The sequence below is a fragment of the Hydra vulgaris genome, chromosome 07 (genome assembly GCF_038396675.1).
Source record: "Hydra vulgaris chromosome 07, alternate assembly HydraT2T_AEP".
NCBI lineage: Eukaryota > Metazoa > Cnidaria > Hydrozoa > Anthoathecata > Hydridae > Hydra > Hydra vulgaris.
The window spans coordinates 37,412,474-37,433,743 of NC_088926.1; the positions used below are offsets into that span (position 1 = coordinate 37,412,474).

Below are 21,270 nucleotides of genomic sequence, written 5' to 3' on the forward strand. Positions count from 1 at the left end.
AGTTAAAAAAAAAAAAATTTGAAAAATGTTTAACTAATTAAATCTGATTCCGCCAAAAATAACAAATATATTTTATTTCATTTTGTAGAAGTTTATGTTTTTGCTTTTTCGTTATGTAGTTTATGTTTTAATTTTGTAGTTTTTGTGCTTGCCTTTTCGTTTGTGAAAAGTTTGTTATTATTTGTGCTACTGTTGCTAATTATTTTTATTGTTGTTCGCTGTTGTTATTAGTTAAGTGTTTTCATAATTCCTTGTCTTTTTATCTAATTTATTATAGCTCGTTATTATTTTTTTAAATTAATTTATTTACATTTGCTCATATTCATTAATATTGCGGTTGATTTTTTTTTGCTTGTTTATTTTACTAAGGTGTCACTTCAATGACTAATTTTTAACTATATGAGTGACACCTAACCTAATTTTGTATAATTATAAAAAATTTGAAATTCTTAATTTTTGGTTAAATAAATGATTTAAAAAATAAATAAGTAAATAAAATTTCAATTAAATGATAATTTTTTAAAAGTCATTTTTGTAAAAGTCATTTTTAAAAATTATTATTCAACAACCAAAACTTAACTTGAATCTGTAACCTAGTGCTGTCTCTAGTATCTGTAACCTTAGTTACAGATACCAAAAAAATAACTATTTTAGATATTTGTATTTTTACATTTATAGTATTATATTACATTCGAAAATCATTATGAACCTTTAAAATAATAAAATTTTTAAAAGTATTTAAAAAACTCCGATTTTTTTAGTACTTTTTTAAGATAATGAATTTCTTGCAGCTTAAAAAAACTGATCATTCTGAACCAATATAGTTTTTTTTTCTTATAGAATTTTGTTGAACAACCCAAAACCACTGTTGGGTTGTTGAACTTAAAACTGTTGATGGGTTGTTGAACTTAAAACTGTTGATGGGTTGTTGAACTTAAAACTGTTGTTGGGTTGTTGAACTTAAAACTGTTGTTGGGTTGATGAACTTAAAACTGTTGATGGGTTGTTGAACTTAAAACTCTTAATGGGTTGTTGAACTTAAAACTGTTGTTGGGTTGATGAACTTAAAACTGTTGATGGGTTGTTGAACTTAAAACTGTTGATGGGTTGTTGAACTTAAAACTCTTAATGGGTTGTTGAACTTAAAACTGTTGTTGGGTTGATGAACTTAAAACTGTTGATAGGTTGTTGAACTTAAAACTGTTGATGGGTTGTTGAACTTAAAACTGTTGTTGGGTTGTTGAACTTAAAACTGTTGTTGGGTTGATGAACTTAAAACTGTTGATGGGTTGTTGAACTTAAAACTGTTGTTGGGTTGTTGAACTTAAAACTGTTGATGGGTTGTTGAACTTAAAACTGTTGATAGGTTGTTGAACTTAAAACTGTTGATGGGTTGTTGAACTTAAAACTGTTGTTGGGTTGTTAAACTTAAAACTGCTGATGGGTTGTTGAACTTAAAACTGTTGTTGGGTTGTTAAACATAAAACTTGTTCTCGTTAAACTTAAAACTTGTTCTGTTGAACTGATTAAAATATTAGCTTAAAGATAATACTATGATTTACCAAACCACAATTTTATTTACAAAACAGAAAGTACTTAGTTACATTTTTTTGTAGATAATTAAATTTTATTTTTTTATTTTAATTTTTTTAATTTGTACATACTTAATCTTGTTTAAATAGGGAGAACATGCAGGGAGTGAACATGCAGGGGAGTGTATATACATGCAGGGGAGTGTAAATACATGCAGGGGAGTGTAAATACATGCAGGGGAGTGTATATACATGCAGGGGAGTGTATATAAATTGACTCAGGATTTGAGTTATGTATTTACATTCCCTGCATGTTTTGCCTGTTTGAATCAGTCAATGCATGAGCTCAATAATTCCAGTGCAAAAATATAAAATATTGTTTACATTGTAAAATACCATACACAAGGCAAAATGAAAAAGTTTAAGCAGTAAAATGTCATTCCAAGTGGTAAAATTTATGATTTAACTTAATCTTATCTAAATGTTGATGAGACAAATTAACAAGATAAAAATACCAATTATAGGGCAAATAGATAATATCCTGAAGGAAAATACCATGATCGCAAAAAGTGACCAACGTGGCCGTCCATATTTGATTTATTTACTATTATTTTAATTATTATCAACATACAAAAATTGAAATATTCATACCTGTTCATTACTACAGAGATCATCACTGGAATTAGGAATGATTTGGTTTTCTGGAATAAATTGAACATTAACTGCTTCATCCATTTCCTCAGTTGGTAAGTTATTCTGCAATTTATTACTGATTAAAAGCATTTTATTACTCTTCTTTCCATCTCTGAATTCTGAGAAATATTATCAAAATAAATTCTGAGAAACTGTTTTTTGGCATAAAAGTATAAAAATGTAGATTTTATTCAGATCAAATTTAAAAGAAAAGACTTGAAAATTCTCTTTTTAGAGCAGTGTAATTTAGACTTTTTTCTATTATGAGTATCACTTGAATTTAAAATAAAATTTTTTAAACTTTAAAGACTTTAAAAAAATCCATCTCTTAGTTAAAAGTTGACAACTTATACCTGGTTTTAACTTTAGAGATGAAGGAGATGATTCGATTCCTTGCATATTTGAAAATTCGGGAGTTTGTAATTGATTCTGTGAATAAAGAAATAAATATTCAAAATTATTATAAACGAATATCCAAAAATTATTATTGCATTATAAATTTAATAACAAACAATAAAAAACTAAAAGACAGCAATTAAACTAAATTATTAAACATTAAACATTACTAAACAATTAAACTAAAAGAAAGCAATTAAATTGACATTAGACATAACTTTACAATATAGGTTTTGCAACCTTTTATTTCATTATTAGAAAAACGATTCTATTAAAAAGTATAATTATGAAAACATTTTTCATAAAAAAATATCATACATTAAATATATCGGGAATCTTAAGTTTGCCAACAATTATAACATCTCCTGAAGGAGCAACTTCATCTCTTGAAATATCATCTACATCTTTTAGAAAAACATCACCTCTAAGAATTTTGTCATTTTCATAAAATGATACATCTGAAGGAGAAACTTTACTTATAGATTGATCAGCTGGAGTAAATTCTTTTGAGTGAATCTCAGAATCTTTTGTACTAGCTTTTTTGCTAATTGGCTCATTGTTATCCATCTGTATGTGTATATATATATATATATATATATATATATATATATATATATATATATATATATATATATATATATATATATATATATATATATATATATATATATATGTATATATATATATATATATATATATATATATATATATATATATATATATATATATATATATATATATATATATATATATATATATATATATATATATATATATATATATATATATATATATATATATACATAATATTTATCAAATATCAATTCTTAATTATAAATTTTGTTTAAGTTTAAAAAACAAATTTAAACTAAAAAAAATTGAAACCAACCTCATCAAAAAAACTTTCATTAAAATCAGGGACTTGTTGCTCTGGTGTAATATAAACATCAAGAACTTCTTCAAATGCAATCTCTTTGGCATGTAACTTTGGCTCATTTATCTTTAAATTTTAAGTAAATGTATATGGTTATAAACGTATCTAATATATATATATATATATATATATATATATATATATATATATATATATATATATATATACATATATATATATATATATATATATATATATATATATATATATATATATATATATATATATATATATATATATATATATATATATATATATATATATATATGTATATATACACTGAGGCATATTCGTTTAGACGCATCAATTTTTTTCTCTTTGTCTTAATTTTTTTCTATGGATTGTCAACTGATATGCATGCAAGTTATTATCAAAATAATTGTTGTGTTGTGGGCTAATAAAAATCACACAAAAATTTTTTCTATGTGTCTTTATTAACATGAGAGTATGTTTGATATACAAAAGTACATTTTTTAATTGGAATATATCTATAGACGCAGTCATATTTTTGACATTAAAAGATGGAAATTAGTAATGGGTATGTCCTCCATTACACTGGATCACCTCAAAAATTCTGCCTTTCATTGACTCCACTAGTCGTTGAAGTGTAGTTTGATCCAACTCGGACCATGCTTTAAAGATTTTACACTTTAACTCAGTAACAGTTTTAAATTGGTGTCCGGCTGCTTTAGCGTCATAAACTTTTCTTGATGGCATTCCCCACACGTTCTTGATTGGATTTAAGTCCGGGCTACAAGCTGGCTATTTGAGAACCGGGATGTTGTGGTCTTTAAACCATTTCATAGAATGCCTAGATGTGTGAATTCCAGCATTATCTTGCTGAAATATGGCATTATCGTCCATGTTTTCATCCATATAAATTATGAGAACATCATCGAACATTTCTGTATACTTTATCGAGTTCATTTTAGGTAAACCACAACACAGAGTCAATTTTCCTTAATAAGAAAATCCACCCCAAACCATTAAACTTCCTCCTCCATAATTTCGTTTTGTTTGTTGGTCATTTATTCCTCTAAGATCATGCCAATAACAACTGTAAGAATCCGGACCATCTAAATTGAACTTTTTTTCATCTGAAAATATTACGTTTTGCCACTGATGAGTCCAATGCATATGGTTTTTAGCAAACTGTAATCTAGCAATTTTATGGTGTTTTTTTAACATTGGTTTTTGGTGTAGTTTCTTCCACTTTACGTTTGGTGTTGTACGTAGAATATGTGCAACATGTTTATTGGTGACAGGCAATAATAATTCATCCTTTATTTGTATTGCATTCAATTTATTTTTGGTTGCTTCGAGGCGAATTCGATTAATTTGCCGATTTGTTAATACTTTGTTGCCGTTTGTTGCTTTTTTTACACCGTAATTGTCACCTTTTGCAATGTAGTTTCGTACAACATGGTCAGATCTTCCAATTTTTCGTGCTATTTCTCGTATAGAAAGTGCTGGTGAGATTTCTGAGCCACAATATAAATTAATTTCTATTTTTTCAGAACCTGTCAAATACTTTTGTTTAGGCATTTTGTAAAATGCAATAAAATGATACTGGCAGAGCAAAAGATCAAATTACACTAAAATTTATCAATTTATTTGTGTTAAAATGATTAAAAATCAATAATTACAGTTATTAACCTTATTGCATCTATAGATATATTTCAAATAAAAAATGTGCTTTTGTATATCAAACATACTCTCATGTTAATAAAGATATATAAATAAAAAATTTTTGTGGTTTTTATTAGCCCACAACACAACAATTATTTTGATAATAACTTGCATGCATATCAGTTGACAATACATAGAAAAAAATTAAGATAAAGAGAAAAAAATTGATGCGTCTAAACGAATATGCCACAGTGTATATATATATATATATATATATATATATATATATATATATATATATATATATATATATATATATACACATATACAGGGTGGCTCATAATTAGTGTCCCATCTTAAAAAAACAATTCCTTGAAAACTAGGGATGGAAAACTATTAATTTTGCTTTGGTTTTTGATATTATTATATATTTTGATCTATTTACTGCTGCCTTCACTCACTTTACTTGTTTTTTTTAGCAATGACAAGACCATCACCATATCGGCAAAGTATTATTGATTTTCATGAGAAAGGAGTTTCAGCACGCGACATCCAGACTAGACTCAAAGTGCCGCGAAAGCTTGTTTATAGAACAATTCAACGCTTCAAAGCATTGAGAACAATGTCAGATCGTCCACGCAAAGGAAGAAAGCGCTCCGTGGTGACTGATGCAAAAATCAAGCAAGTTCGTGAACGGGTGCGCCGCAACCCAGAACGCAGTATGCGACAAATGGCCAAACAGCTCCAAATTTCTCGAAGTTCTCTTGGAAGAATTACCAAGGATTATCTAAATTTGACAGCTTACAAGAAAAATCCTGCACAGCTTTTGTCTCAGGCATCAAAGCAGAAGCGCAAGGATCGCTGCAAGGATCTCCTCGCCCGTTTCGCCAACAACGTTCATCTCAACATCGTTTTCACAGACGAGAAGATGTTTACAGTTCAACAACATCACAATGTGCAGAATGATCGTGTCTACGCTTCCTCAAAGCCTAATATCACAATACAAAAGGCAGCACATCCTCTTTCAGTAATGGTGTTCGCGGGTATCAGTGCCACCAAGAAGACACCATTGATTTTTGTTCAACAAGGCGTTAAAGTAAAAGCCCAAAACTATCTGAATGACGTTTTGATCAAAGAAATACTTCCATGGAGTCAAAAGGAGCTTCGTAGACATTGTTGGACATTCATGCAGGATAGTGCTCCAGCCCACAAAGCCAAAATTGTGCAAGATTGGCTCGGCCGAAACACCCCCGATTTCATCAAGCACAATGAGTGGCCTCCAAGTAGTCCCGACTGCAATCCAATGGATTACTCAGTGTGGAGTGTTCTGGAAGCTGAAGCGTGCAAAAAATCGCATAAAACGATTGATTCTCTGAAGAAAGCGCTTCAAAAAGCATGGGATTCGCTTTCACCCGCCTACTTGCGTGCCACCGTAGATGACTTTCCAAAGCGTCTTGAAGCTTGTGTGAAAGCCGATGGTCGACATTTAGAAAAAAATCTTTAAATTTTATTTGATATTGTTAATAAATTGTTTATCAAAAAGTTTTATGTGTTTTCCATTCCTAGTTTTGAAGGAATTGAGTCTTTAAGATGGGACACTAATTATGGACCACCCTGTATATGTGTGTGTGTGTGTATATATATATATATATATATATATATATATATATATATATATATATATATATATATATATATATATATATATATATATTTATATATATATATATATATATATATATATTAATCTATATATATATATATATATATATATAAATATATACACATATATATGTGTGTGTGTGTGTATATATATATATATATATATATATATATATATATATATATATATATATATATATATATATGTATATAGATATGTATATATAAATATAATATTTATAAAATATTAAGTGGCTGCTTGCAGCCTTGTTGGAAGCGAAGATGTTTAAAAAAAAAAAAAAAAATTCTTATTTACAATTTTTGCCCAAATTTAAAAAATGAATTTAATTTAATAAAAATTGAAACAAACTTTATCCAACGAACTTTCATAAAAATCAGGAACTTGCTCCTACTATAATTATAATTATTATTATTAACATACAAAAACTGAAATATTCATACCTGTTCATTACTACAGAGATCATCACTGGAATTAGGAATGATTTGGTTTTCTGGAATAAATTGAACATTAACTGCTTCATCCATTTCCTCAGTTGGTAAGTTATTCTGCAATTTATTACTGATTAAAAGCATTTTATTACTCTTCTTTCCATCTCTGAATTCTGAGAAATATTATCAAAATAAATTCTGAGAAACTGTTTTTTGGCATAAAAGTATAAAAATGTAGATTTTATTCAGATCAAATTTAAAAGAAAAGACTTGAAAATTCTCTTTTTAGAGCAGTGTAATTTAGACTTTTTTCTATTATGAGTATCACTTGAATTTAAAATAAAATTTTTTAAACTTTAAAGACTTTAAAAAAATCCATCTCTTAGTTAAAAGTTGACAACTTATACCTGGTTTTAACTTTAGAGATGAAGGAGATGATTCGATTCCTTGCATATTTGAAAATTCGGGAGTTTGTAATTGATTCTGTGAATAAAGAAATAAATATTCAAAATTATTATAAACGAATATCCAAAAATTATTATTGCATCAAAAATTTAGCAACAAACAATAAAAACTAAAAGACAGCTAAAACTAAATTATTAAATATTAAACATTACTAAACTATATATAAAACTAAAATATAGCTAAAACTAAATTATTAAATATTAAACATTACTAAACAATTAAGCTAAAAGAAAGCAATTAAATTGACATTAGACGTAACTTTACAATTTTGGTTTTGCAACCTTTTTTTTTATTATTAGAAAAACAATTCTATTAAAAAGTATAATTATAATAACAATTTTCATAAAAAAATATCATACATTAAATATATCGGGAATCTTAAGTTTGCCAACAATTATAACATCTCCTGAAGGAGCAACTTCATCTCTTGAAATATCATCTACATCTTTTAGAAAAACATCACCTCTAAGAATTTTGTCATTTTCATATAATGATACATCTGTAGGAGAAACTTTACTTATAGATTGATCAGCTGGAGTAAATTCTTTTGAGTGAATTTCAGAATCTTTTGTACTAGCTTTTTCGCTAATTGGCTCATTGTTATCCATCTGTATGTATATATATATATATATATATATATATATATATATATATATATATATATATATATATATATATATATATAAATATATATATATATATATATATATATATATATATATATATATATATATATATATATATATATATATATATATATAAATTAGTAAAAAACACTTATCTAACTTTTATCTTCTACTTTAAGTTTCACCATTGCTGGATCATCAGGAAGAGTTACTAAATCTCAAAAAAAATTCAATTTTTAGAAAAAAATATTTTACAGGAAGTTATGAATTATTATAAAAAAATGTTTACTTACTCTATTTTTTGTTAACGGGAAGATACAAAAAGTAATTATTAAATAATTTTCTTTGGAATGGGGATAGTTTAATTTGGTCATTTGTTTTTATAATTTTTGAAGAGGTATTTATTTTTGTGCCTACATTTAGAAATTAATTCAGATTTTTTATTTATTAAATTTTCTTGATTTAAATGAGTAATTATTTCAAATTTTTCTTGCAAACATAGCATACATTTTTTGGAAATGTTATTATAGGCAGGGGCAGATTTTAGAATAGACCATTGTAAATTAAAATTTTTATTTTTTTCTTCTAAATCCCAAATATATTTTGACAGCATAGTCTCTTTTGAATATTTTTTGTGTTTAAACGATTGTTTGTGGTTGGCATAACATTTTTTCCATTCCCCCTCGGTTAAGCCAATATATTGTTTATCAGGGTTATTATTATTTTGCGAGGAAACAATGCACTTGTAAATTACATTTTTCGAAAGGCATTTTCCATTTAGAGGGCAATTTATTTTTTGTTTACAATTACAATAATTAGTGTTTTTTTCTTTTATATGTTCATTTTTATTAATTAACACGTAGTTGTGGCCTTTTATAATTCTTTCTAAATTTTTTGTACAACTATAACTTACTTTAATGGTATTTCTGTTAAAAATCTTATGTAATTTATTAGAGGGAGTAAAATGTTTGTCTACTAATTTTAGAAAAATTTTACCTATATTTGTTAAAACATTTTTGTTGTACGAGGGTTGAACCAAATTATGTTTCTATTTCTATTACGCTTTTTTGCAATTTTCTTTTCAAATTTTAGCTCGAAATTTTGAAAGCCACTTTTTTTAAGGGCATCTTCATAAACACGTTTAGAGGAGTTAAAAATATTTTCATTAGAAGAGTTTTGGTTTAGCCTATTGTTAATTGAAATTGGAATTTGTTTTAGAATTTGAGGAGGATGGTTCGAATTCACATTAATATACAATAATTCGTCATTAGGTTTTTGTAGGGCTTATAGGAACTTTCTGAGAGGTTAAATGTGACATCAAGAAAATTCACTATTTTTAAATTTATATTTATTTCAATTTGGAAGCCAATATTTTTAAAAACTTTAATAATATCTTTTCTACTTTTATCGAGTTGTGGCCCTGATTTTTTATGTATTATTGTTAAACCGTTGTCGCGATAAAGACCTAATTGATTAATTTGGATTATTTTAGCTAGGGTATTTAAAATATATAAACCTACAAATTCACAAATTTCTGCTCCGTCGTAACTTCCTATTGTTACATCAATGCATTCGTGCATAGTTTTTTTCTTCCACGTTTCCTTATCCAAAAAGAGTAAATTTTTTCTGCAGTGCTTAATTATACGGATAGTGTCCTCAGTAATTTCTAAATGGGATTTTCAAAATTCTATTGCTTTATCAAAAATTTCTGCTGTAATTGAGGGATAAAAATCAATAATATCAAATTGTATAAATGTGCATTCATTTTTATTGTTAATTTTAGAAAGCCAATCTATAACATCAGTGGTATTTTTCCACTGATGTAAACCGTAATAGAAATGATGTAAAAGCTGATGTAAAAGCATAATAGAAATAGAAACATAATTTGGTTCAACCCCCGTACAGCAAAAAATTTTCAACAAATATAGGTAAAACTTTTCTAAAATTAGTAGACAAACATTTTCCTCCCTCTAATAAATTACATAAGATTTTTAACAGAAATACCATTAAAGTAAGTTATAGTTGTACAAAAAATTTAGAAAGAATTATAAAAGGCCACAACTACGTGTTAATTAATAAAAATAAACATATAAAAGAAAAAAACACTGATTATTGTAATTGTAAACAAAAAATAAATTGCCTTCTAAATGGAAAATGCCTTTCGAAAAATGTAATTTACAAGTGCATTGTTTCCTCGCAAAATAATAATAACCCTGATAAACAATATATTGGCTTAACCGAGGGGGAATGGAAAAAACGTTATGCCAACCACAAACAACCGTTTAAACACAAAAAATATTCAAAAGAGACTATGCTGTCAAAATATATTTGGGATTTAGAAGAAAAAAATAAAAATTTTAATTTACAATGGTCTATTCTAAAATCTGCCCCTGCCTATAATAACATTTCCAAAAAATGTATGCTATGTTTGCAAGAAAAATTTGAAATAATTACTCATTTAAATCAAGAAAATTTAATAAATAAAAAATCTGAATTAATTTCTAAATGTAGGCACGAAAATAAATACCTCTTCAAAAATTATAAAAACAAATGACCAAATTAAACTATCCCCATTCCAAAGAAAATTACTTAATAATTACTTTTTGTATCTTCCCGTTAACAAAAAATAGAGTAATTAAACATTTTTTTATAATAATTCGTAAATTCCTGTAAAATATTTTTTTCTAAAAATTGAATTTTTTTTGAGATTTAGTAACTCTTCCTGATGATCCAGCAATGGTGAAACTTAAAGTAGAAGATAAAAGTTAGATAAATATTTTTTACTAATTTATTATTGCTCTGTTCTTTAAGAACATTGAGTACTCTATTTGTAAAATACACTAACATAATTTACATATACATAAATATATATATATATAAATATATATATATATATATATATATATATATATATATATATATATATATATATATATATATATATATATATATATATATATATATGAATATGTATATATATATATACATATATATATATATATATATAATATTTATCAAATACCTCATCAAAAAATATATATATAAATAGATAAATTTTTCAGATTATGAAAAAATTGTTTTCTTAATATTGAAAGAAAAAAAATTTGCCTTTTAAAGTATGCATTCGAAATAACAATATAGCCGAAATATACATAACTGATGTTAGGTAATTAAAAAGAAAAAATGAATTTTAATTGTTATGATTTTTTTTTTATTTTCTTTGATATTTTTCTGGTAATTTTAATTCTTTTAATCGGTATTTTATTAAAATAATTTTAAGTAAGCCCGAAGTAAGTAGAAAATAAAGTTTATTTGTAAAATAATTTAATAACTTTTGTTTTTATAAAGAAAATGAATTAAAAAAATCTAATAATATTAACCACAATTTAAATATACAATAATTTCAATTCAAATAAATGTACAAATATTTCAATTACTAAATAATTTCTAAATATTTCAGTTTGTTGAATTCATAATCCATTTTTTCAACAGGTTTTAATTCATTTTTGTTGTTGTTTTTCAAATTCGGAATTCTTAATCGCAATAATTAAAAACTGTTATATATTATATTAACTGTTATAATTTTGAATATTTTTTTTCGTTTGTTTGCTTTTTATTTTTGCTTTGTGTTCATTGAAAATTTTAGAATTTATCATCTTTTTTTTTAAAAAAAAATTTTTCATGTTTGGCAACATTTTTAATGATAAGATTTAATGGATATAGTTTTTGCGGATAATTGGGGGCTTGGGGATAAAACTATTTTGTCTTCATCTTGCCCCCGCCATGTGTTTATTTTACGAATACAAGAGTTGTAATTATTTCAAATAATGTATTTCAAATAATTTAATTAAGTTGTAATAAGTTTGTATTTATTTTAGAATTTATGTCAATGCCAAAATGGTTCATGATGGTTCAAGATGGAACTATGAGTAGTATTCTAATGTATTCTTGCGAATGAGGCACAGATAGAGTGCACACAAAGCTACTAACTACTAAGGTACAAAGTTCAATCCAACTTGCTACTTACATACTGCCACAGACACCTTTTATTTTAATATCTATAGATTTACAAATTGAGTAAGAACTCAATTTGTAAAAGCATTTTTTAATGAGTAGAAAATCAAACTGAAAATGATTCTAACATTTTATATATATATATATATATATATATATATATATATATATATATATATATATATATATATATATATATATATATATATATATATATATATATATATATATACATATATATACATACATATATATATATATATATATATATATATATATATATATATATATATATATATATATATATATATATATATATATATATATATATATATATATATATATGCAGTGTTGTAAAAAATACTTTCAAAAAAGTATTAAAATACAAACACGAATACTGGATCAAAAAAGTAATTAAAATACAAATACAAAATACACTCAAACGAAGGTATTTAAAATATAAAATACAAAATACTCAATATAAAAGTATTTAAAATACAAAATACTTTTGGAAAGCAAAAAATAAAAAAAAAGCTATTGAAAGTGCTTAAAGGCAACTGGAGCAGAAGATGGAACAGTTGCATTAACATCTCTGAAAAGTTTCTTAACAACTGGATATTGTTCCAAACATGCTAATGAAGATGTGTATAAACCATCTTCAAGATATTGCAAACACTCGATAGTGACTGCTGACTGACTAGTTTGTATGCAGCTTGTTTTTGGTGATTCGAATTCAAAAAAATCATCAGTTCCAGATGTCGAAGCTTCATTAGCATCTGCAGAACTTTCAGCTAAACTGATTTTTTGTGCCTCTTCTACTAAGTTTTTTTAACCCAGTTTCTTTTTTCCTCTGGAACCCATCGCAGTTTCAAATGAGGATGAGATGCAGCTGCAATTGCATAGATTTTGGATGAACTACCGTATGCAAACAAATGTGTAAGTGGAAAATGTTGATTTATGTTTGAAATCAATCCCTCAATTAAACTTCCACTGTGGATAACATTTGGAATAAGAACTGCAAGTTTCTTTCGAACTTGCTGAACCGTTGGCATCAGGAATTATTTTCCCCTTGCAGTTTGTCCAGAGCATCAGCAATAGGTTTCATATACTGCTTCTATTCTTCCAATACCTCCAACTCCACTAGTTTGAAATGACGCAATTTCAATTCATCCATGATTTGGGAGAGCTTTTCTTTTACCCTTGGCTCTAAAAGTCGACATATGGCATCATAAGTTGAATTCCATTGAGTCTACCCTGGTGTCCTCAATGAAACTTTAGTTAAATTCTCCGCAGCATCCAATGCTTGTGTGCTTTGGCTGACCATCTCAACTTCATATGTATTTTCTTCATCTGATGAACTTTGTGGTTCTGATTCTAATGATATCACATTTTCACTATCATCAAAATCGCTAACATCTTGGCATTCATTAAATGCTTTGACAAAATTTGAACCATTGTCAGTCACAGTAAAAGCTATATTGTGATGATCAAGCCTAAAGTCTGAATGTATATTAAAAAGTTCTTCTGCAATTGCGTCGAACGTATGACTTCCTTTAAAATGTTTGCAGGCAAGCGCAACAGATATTCGAGATAAATCTTCTCTGATCCAGTGAGCTGTAACTCCCATATAGCTCCTTTTTAAACAGCTCCATATGTCTGCTGTAGTACATATAGAAACATACTTCTGAATATGATCTCTAATTGTTTTAATATAAAATTTAAATTTACTGTCTAGTTTTTTTCTAAGAGTCTAAATCTTTGAACAATTGTTTTTCAACTGTTATTAGTGGTTCAAGTGTTATTAGAAATTCACTTTTAATTTTGTTCATATTTTTAATTCATTTACTTTTTCTTGTGGAAGAACTTCAGACCTTACTGTTGATTGTTTTTTACTTGTGGTTGAACTCAATGATAGTTGACCACCAATTCTACTACAAAATGTCTTTGCAGGGACACCTATCTTGGACAAACCAGTATCATTCAGACCTCTTTTTTTACATTTATGGATATTTCTTTTTTGTATACATTGTAGCTGCTTACTGAGCTAGGATAAACAGCCTAAAAAAAAGATTAAAAAATCAAATGAAATAAATTATTTTTACTTGTGTTACTGCAGTAACAGATCCTGACCTTTGAATAATAGAGTTCGATCTCCATTTTGTAATTTTGTGAGAATTTAATGATAGATTTTTAATGATTTGACTTTTTTACAGCTGTTTTTATTTATAATGATAAAATATATTTTTATGTTTTTAAATGATTCTCATAATTTTTAGTATTAATTGTTAGTTTTTCATTAAATAAAGTTGAAAATAACAAAAACAAACAATTTTAAGAAGTATATAAATAAAAATATAGAGATTAATATATTAAAGTTAATAAATACCAGAATATTATAATAGTTAATCGAAAGCCAAATTCAATCAACAGTAAAAACGGGAGATAAAACTCTATGATTTTTATGTCACAATATGCTATTTGTTTGTGTACTAATCTACATTACTTAATAAAAAATAAATGTATGCTTTAAGCAATCAATTTAAACAAATAAATTTTCAATCTTCTAATTTAACTATTTCGATTTTTAATCTTAATAATTCAAAAAATTATAACAAATTTTCTTCAATTCTTTCAAAATTACAAAAGGGAGATGGAATCTTATTATTCTAATGTCACAATATATAACTCAATAATCACTTTTTTTTAAAATGTTTTTAAAAGATAAAAAGTTGCTTATTACATGTGATAATTTTTCCCTTTCATGTATATACAAAAGGGAAAAATTATTTTTATAATAGAAATTACACAAAAGTAATAAGAAGAATAAGATATTGCACAAAATAAAAAATGTTTAATTAACAAAAGAAATTAAATTGCACAAACAAAATAAAAAATGCTTGTTTAATTAACAAAAGAAAGGAAATAAAACATTTTATTTCTTTTTTTTACTTACTTGCATTTGAAATATAATTAAATAGTTAATAAATTTAACTTATTTTATATATATATATTTCATTGATTTAGTATAATAAATTAAACTTATTAAACTAAATCAATGAAAATTAGATATTTTGCTTTAATTTTTCAATGATTTCTGTTGTTATATAACATATAACAATGCTATATAACATATAACAATGTTATATAACTTATTCTTATTGGCCTATTCATAAAAAATGTTCAATTGTAGTATTAAAATAATTATGTAAAGTACGTCTGTTATGTTAATTTAAATATTTTAGCATTTAAACTAGTACAGCAATATTAATAGTGGTAATAATAATTACAATAATAGTAGATAAACAAGTAACTACCTTTAGATGCTTTATTAGGTTTGAAGTTGGGTCAATTTCTGCTGATCAGAATTTGTTTGGACAGCTTTTACACCTAGCCAACACCTTTTTTTTATTAACAAATTTGGTTATTTCAAAATAACACCTATCTAGGATTGAAGGAAGACCTGGTGTTCTTGATTTTAAACTTATGATTCCAGGGTCAGATGGCTGAATCTCACTAGAATCTGAATTTGTACTATTATCTTCTGACTCCGTATTTTTTAATATATTATCAATAAAATCAAAAAATAAAATCAGCTAAAATCAGCCTAAAATCAGCTTTGCTGTATATATTATCAGCTAAAAGAATTAAAAAAAAAAAATTATAAAGTATTTTGTATTTTGAAAAAGACTGAAAATACAAAATACATTCAAAGTTGTATTTTAAATACAAATACAAAATACTTGATTGAAAAAGTATTTGAAATACAAAATACAAATACTTCAAAAGTATTTAAAATATGTATTTAAAATACTTTACAACACTGTATATATTTATATATATATATATATATATATATATATATATATATATATATATATATATATATATATATATATATATATAATATTATCTCCTAAATGATCTCCTAATTTTCTTTTTAACTTAAAAAAAAAATTTAAATTAAAAAAATTGAAACAAACCTCGTCAAAAAAACTTTCATGAAAATCAGGAACTTGTTCCTCTGGTGAAATATACATATCAAGAACTTCTTCAAATGCAATCTCTTTTGTATGTAACTTTGGCTCATTGTTTATCTTTATATTTTAAGTAAATTTATATGAATATAAATGTATCTGATATTTAATATACATATATATATATATATATATATATACATATATATATATATATATATATATATATATATATATATATATATATATATATATATATATATATATATATATATATATATATATGTATATATATATATATATGTATATATATATATATATATATATATATATATATATATATATATATACATATATATACTTATAATATTTATAAAATATTAATTCTTGTTTACAATTTTTGTTTGAATTCAAAAAATAAATTTAAATTATTAAATTAAAACAAACCTCATCAAATGAAATTTTATGAAAATCAGGGACTTGTTCCTCTGGTGCAATATAAACAGCAAATGCAATCTCTTTTGTATGGAATTTTTGCTTAATACAGTTATTTAGATCATGAGGAATATCTTCTCCTTGTGAAAATTGAACATATATATATATATATATATATATATATATATATATATATATATATATATATATATATATATACATATATATATACTCTAGCGCTATTAGACGCACTTTTCCTACTTAAGCTTTTTTTTTTCAACCTAAAGCACCAATTTCATATATTTCGAGTGCGTCTAATAGTGCTTCCATTATAATATAATATACATATATATTCATATATATATTTTTGTATATACATACATATATATATATATATATACATATATATATATATATATATATATATATATATATATATAAATATATATATATATAAATATATATATATATATATATATATATATATATATATATATATATATATATATATATATATATATATATATATATATATTAGTTAAAAACACTTATCTAACTTTGATCCAGCAATGGTGAAACTTCAAGTCGAAGAAAAAAGTTAGACAAGTGTTTTTTACTAATTTATTATTGCTCTGCTCTTTAAGAACATTGAGCATTCTATTTGTAAAATACACTAACATAATTTACATATATATATATATATATATATATATATATATATATATATATATATATATATATATATATATATATATATATATATCTTTGCATATGTCTTTGCATATATAGCTGTGAGGTAGGAAAAAAATATATATATATAATAATAAAAAAAATTAATAATTTACATTTTAAAGTTAATTACCATAAATTAGTTCTTCATTTCTTTGTTTTGATTCCGTAATTCCTTCACATAATTCTGCTACACTAGTCCATTCATTTTTTTCAAACCATTTAGAGGGGAGATAAAGTAAGGAGAAATTATTGAAATTAAAACCTTTTGAATTTCTTACATTATAGACAATAACCTCATTGCAATGTCGAGAAGTAACTTGTATTATGATTGTATTAGTTTCCTTTGTATTTTCATTTGCTTTCAAAAACTTGCCCTATAAATATTTCAAGTTTAAAATGTTAATTTTAAAATATGTAAAAACATAATTTTAAACAAAAGAAGATAATTTTTTATAGAAAATTAATTTAAATAAATTTAATGTTAAATAAAGTAAAAAGAATAAAATCATAAATTAAACAAAAAAGAGAATATAATCTCTAAAAACCCCTAGGCCTCACAGAAGTAAATATATATAAAATAATAAATATAGATAAATAAAGAACTATATATATATCAAGGTTGTTTCAAGGTGGACATTACATAGTTGTAGTTGTTGTTTTTTTTAACCATAAAATTGAAAAAAACTACAAAGTTATTTATAAATTTACAAAATTAAGTTCGGTGTCACTCATATAGTTAAAAACTAGTCATTGGAGTGACACCTTAATAAAATAAACAAATAAAGCAAAAAAAAGTAATATAGATAGTAGGGATGGTAAAAATGCCAGAAATTTTCAATCCCAGGATTTCTGGATTGAGAAATTTGTCCCCGGAAATCCCTGGATTGAATAGAAAAATTCGCAATCAAATACTTTTTAAGTACTCATCAAACACTTAAAAATGATTAATTTAATGATAATATAACTAAAATATTTAATACATCAGTGAAACTCTAAAATTAAGTTAAATCATGTTTTAACTTAATTTTGTATTAAAACTTATCTAAGACTTTTAAAAACTAATGAACCTAAGTATTTTAAATTATAAAACAATACCTTAAAATGGTAACACAGTATAAATAGAAATAACAATTAAAAAATAATGTAAATATGCATGACTTCATTAATTAAAAGGGCGCTAAGAAAGTTTTGTAATTTAATAAACCTTCTGCTTTTTGATAACTTTATTAATTAAACTGACGTTAAAAAAACTTTCGTAAATCACGCGTTTTCATAAATCCCATATTTGAAATTAAAATTAATGAAAGTAAAAATGGAATTTGAATCACTCACACATTTGAAATTAAAATTAATGGATATAAAAATGGAACTAAAATCATGCACACTTTTGGAAGCAGAAAACTCAAAACTAAATTAATGTATATCTTCTATTAAAAGCTCTTGCTCTTTCGACCAGCAAGCGCTTAAATTTTATTTATTTTTATAATATACTAGTTTTAATATTATACTATATATTATATATAGTATAATATTAAAAGTAGTATATTATAAAAAATAAATAAAATATAAGCACTTGCTGGTGGTAAGAGCAAGAGTTTTTGATAAAAAATATACCTCAGGCCTCGGTAGGAAGCGAGAGCTTTAGCTCTCGCTCTTGCCCACACTCCCCTAAAACAGTTTACGGGAGCAATTTACAGCTCTCGCAAAAGTTTTTTTTTCTCTCAAAAGTTTAATTATAATTGTAACTAAAATGAAATACGCAAAGTCGAAAAAATTTAATTCATTGGATAATAAACAGGCACGGTTTTCGCAAAGTCAAAAAAAAATTTTACATCTAAAGAACTTTTGCATGGCGCAACAAATGACGCTTGTTATGTGTATATTATTGTAACAATGTTACAAACATATACTAGTAACAAGTATAAAACCTAATTTTGTATTTAATTAGCAATTTTAATATAAATAAACTGATAGCTTGTGCAAAAACCAAAAGCTCTTGTAAAAAACAGTTTAGAGGAGCAGCTCGCATTGCTTGCCATGTTGGTTATAGGAGAGCTTTTCTCCACTCTCGCGCTCATTTACTACCGCCTAGGCCTGTACCTTAATTTTATTTTATTATATATTTTTATATAATAAAATTAAATTAAGCAATCGCATAAAACTATCGCGGTAGTGGTGTAGTAGTAGAGCGAGTGCTCTACCGCTACACTACTACCGCGATAGTTTTATGCGGTTACAAACTATGATAACTGTTTTGTATAGTTTGTATAGTAGAGAAAAAGTTATTTTTCAAATTTTTAAAATATTTAAAATAATAAAATAAAAAACCCCTGTTTTGGGACAGTTCAGTAAAGGTTAAAGGTGTCTCCATAAATATCTTGAGACAACAAAAACTGTATAACTGAGATAACTGCATACTACTATTGTTGTGAAACTTCTGTTGATTAATTTTTCATCCCTATTTCATAAATATATATGGAAAAAAAACATATTTACAATTGCTGAGATGTTCCTGAACAAACTGTAAATGGCAATATACACATTTGAAAAAAATAATAACTTTAACATATTTATTTTTTCTATTTTTCATTGAACCTATTAACTCTTAGACTTTCTTATCATTGCAAGAAATTGATGCAAAATGGTCTAACTCTATTATTATAACTCAAACTTATCTCAACATTATTATAATTTATCTCAACACTTAAACAAACTATTAGAAAATCTTTATCACTAACAAAGATAATTTAAAAATTCTATATTTTATGCATAAAATGCATCTGTTAATATAATTTATGCAATTTATGCATAGATCTGATATTATTATTTCTTTGAGACAGATGTTTTATTATTTCAATAAGATAGATTTATTTGAATTAACTTTTTTTGAATCTTGTTTTGATGAAATGAAATAAAATGAATAATATGTAAATAATATAAAATAAAATGAATAATAATAATGAATAATTCTTTTTTTTAATTTTTGAAAAATTAGAAACTTTTTTTTGTTGCATGTCATACCCAGTTTATTTCTATTATTATCAAAAATGAAAAACAGAACACACCAGATCCCAAACTCATTTTTTTTTTTTTTTTTAATTCAATTTATATACGTGTTTCATCAATAAGACTCATAAGAAATGATTTCTGATGAGTCTTTATTAATGAAACACAGTGTTAAATGAAAAACTTTTGTTAAGTGATTTTTTACTAATTTATTATTGCTCTGTTCTTTTAAGAACATTGAGCAGAATACATTTTAAAACTGTTTATATAAGTTATGAATGTTAGACCTACCTTAGTTAATAATGCTGCTGAAAATTTTTCTAAAGTCTCTTGAGCCTAACTTCTGAGAATAGATGCGAGATTTAGTAAACTGGGAATAATGCAGCTTAGCTCTATTATACCTAGTTTGAATTTGTTTAATCCTTTTTGAATTAATTTCTTGCAAAAATAAATGGACATTAATTCAAAAAAGGATTGTATTTTTTTTGAAAAAGATGAAAAAAATGGTTATGATTAGATATAACAGCTGCACAAAAAAAAAAAACATGGAGAAAAAATGAGGCTTGACTTGGAACTAACTAGAAGAAATAAAAGCTTCCATTCCTGTCTGGATCCAGAAGGTTCTGCAGGAAGCATATTTATCAGCAAAGAGAGAAAAGACATCAGCCCAAGGACCGTCATGAAGTAAACCAGGAATGGAATTCCAGTCAGATTTAGGGTAA

General features: G+C 24.9%; 1 protein-coding gene and 1 long non-coding RNA gene across 5 annotated transcripts in view; both read right to left on the bottom strand.

Annotated features, from left to right (window-relative positions):
* LOC100210173 (uncharacterized) overlaps positions 1 to 21,270 on the bottom strand; it is a 133,301-nt gene that overhangs the window by 68,947 nt on the left and 43,084 nt on the right. For 3 of the 4 annotated variants that reach the window (XM_065801793.1, XM_065801790.1, XM_065801792.1), the window contains exons 12-21: positions 17,673 to 17,916; positions 16,823 to 16,950; positions 16,382 to 16,495; positions 8,121 to 8,369; positions 7,704 to 7,779; positions 7,309 to 7,469; positions 3,511 to 3,621; positions 2,940 to 3,188; positions 2,579 to 2,654; positions 2,184 to 2,344 (exon numbers count right to left, since the gene is read on the bottom strand). In XM_065801793.1, the coding sequence (XP_065657865.1) occupies positions 2,184 to 2,344; positions 2,579 to 2,654; positions 2,940 to 3,188; positions 3,511 to 3,621; positions 7,309 to 7,469; positions 7,704 to 7,779; positions 8,121 to 8,369; positions 16,382 to 16,495; positions 16,823 to 16,950; positions 17,673 to 17,916 (1,569 nt within the window). The remainder of the gene's footprint in view (positions 1 to 2,183; positions 2,345 to 2,578; positions 2,655 to 2,939; positions 3,189 to 3,510; positions 3,622 to 7,308; positions 7,470 to 7,703; positions 7,780 to 8,120; positions 8,370 to 16,381; positions 16,496 to 16,822; positions 16,951 to 17,672; positions 17,917 to 21,270) is intronic. The other variant, XM_065801791.1, reaches the window with a different exon arrangement.
* LOC136082453 (uncharacterized) lies at positions 14,411 to 16,036 on the bottom strand. Its single transcript, XR_010639699.1, has 2 exons — positions 15,716 to 16,036; positions 14,411 to 14,459 (listed from the first exon to the last, which is right to left on the bottom strand). It is a non-coding gene; the product is annotated as an uncharacterized LOC136082453 (long non-coding RNA).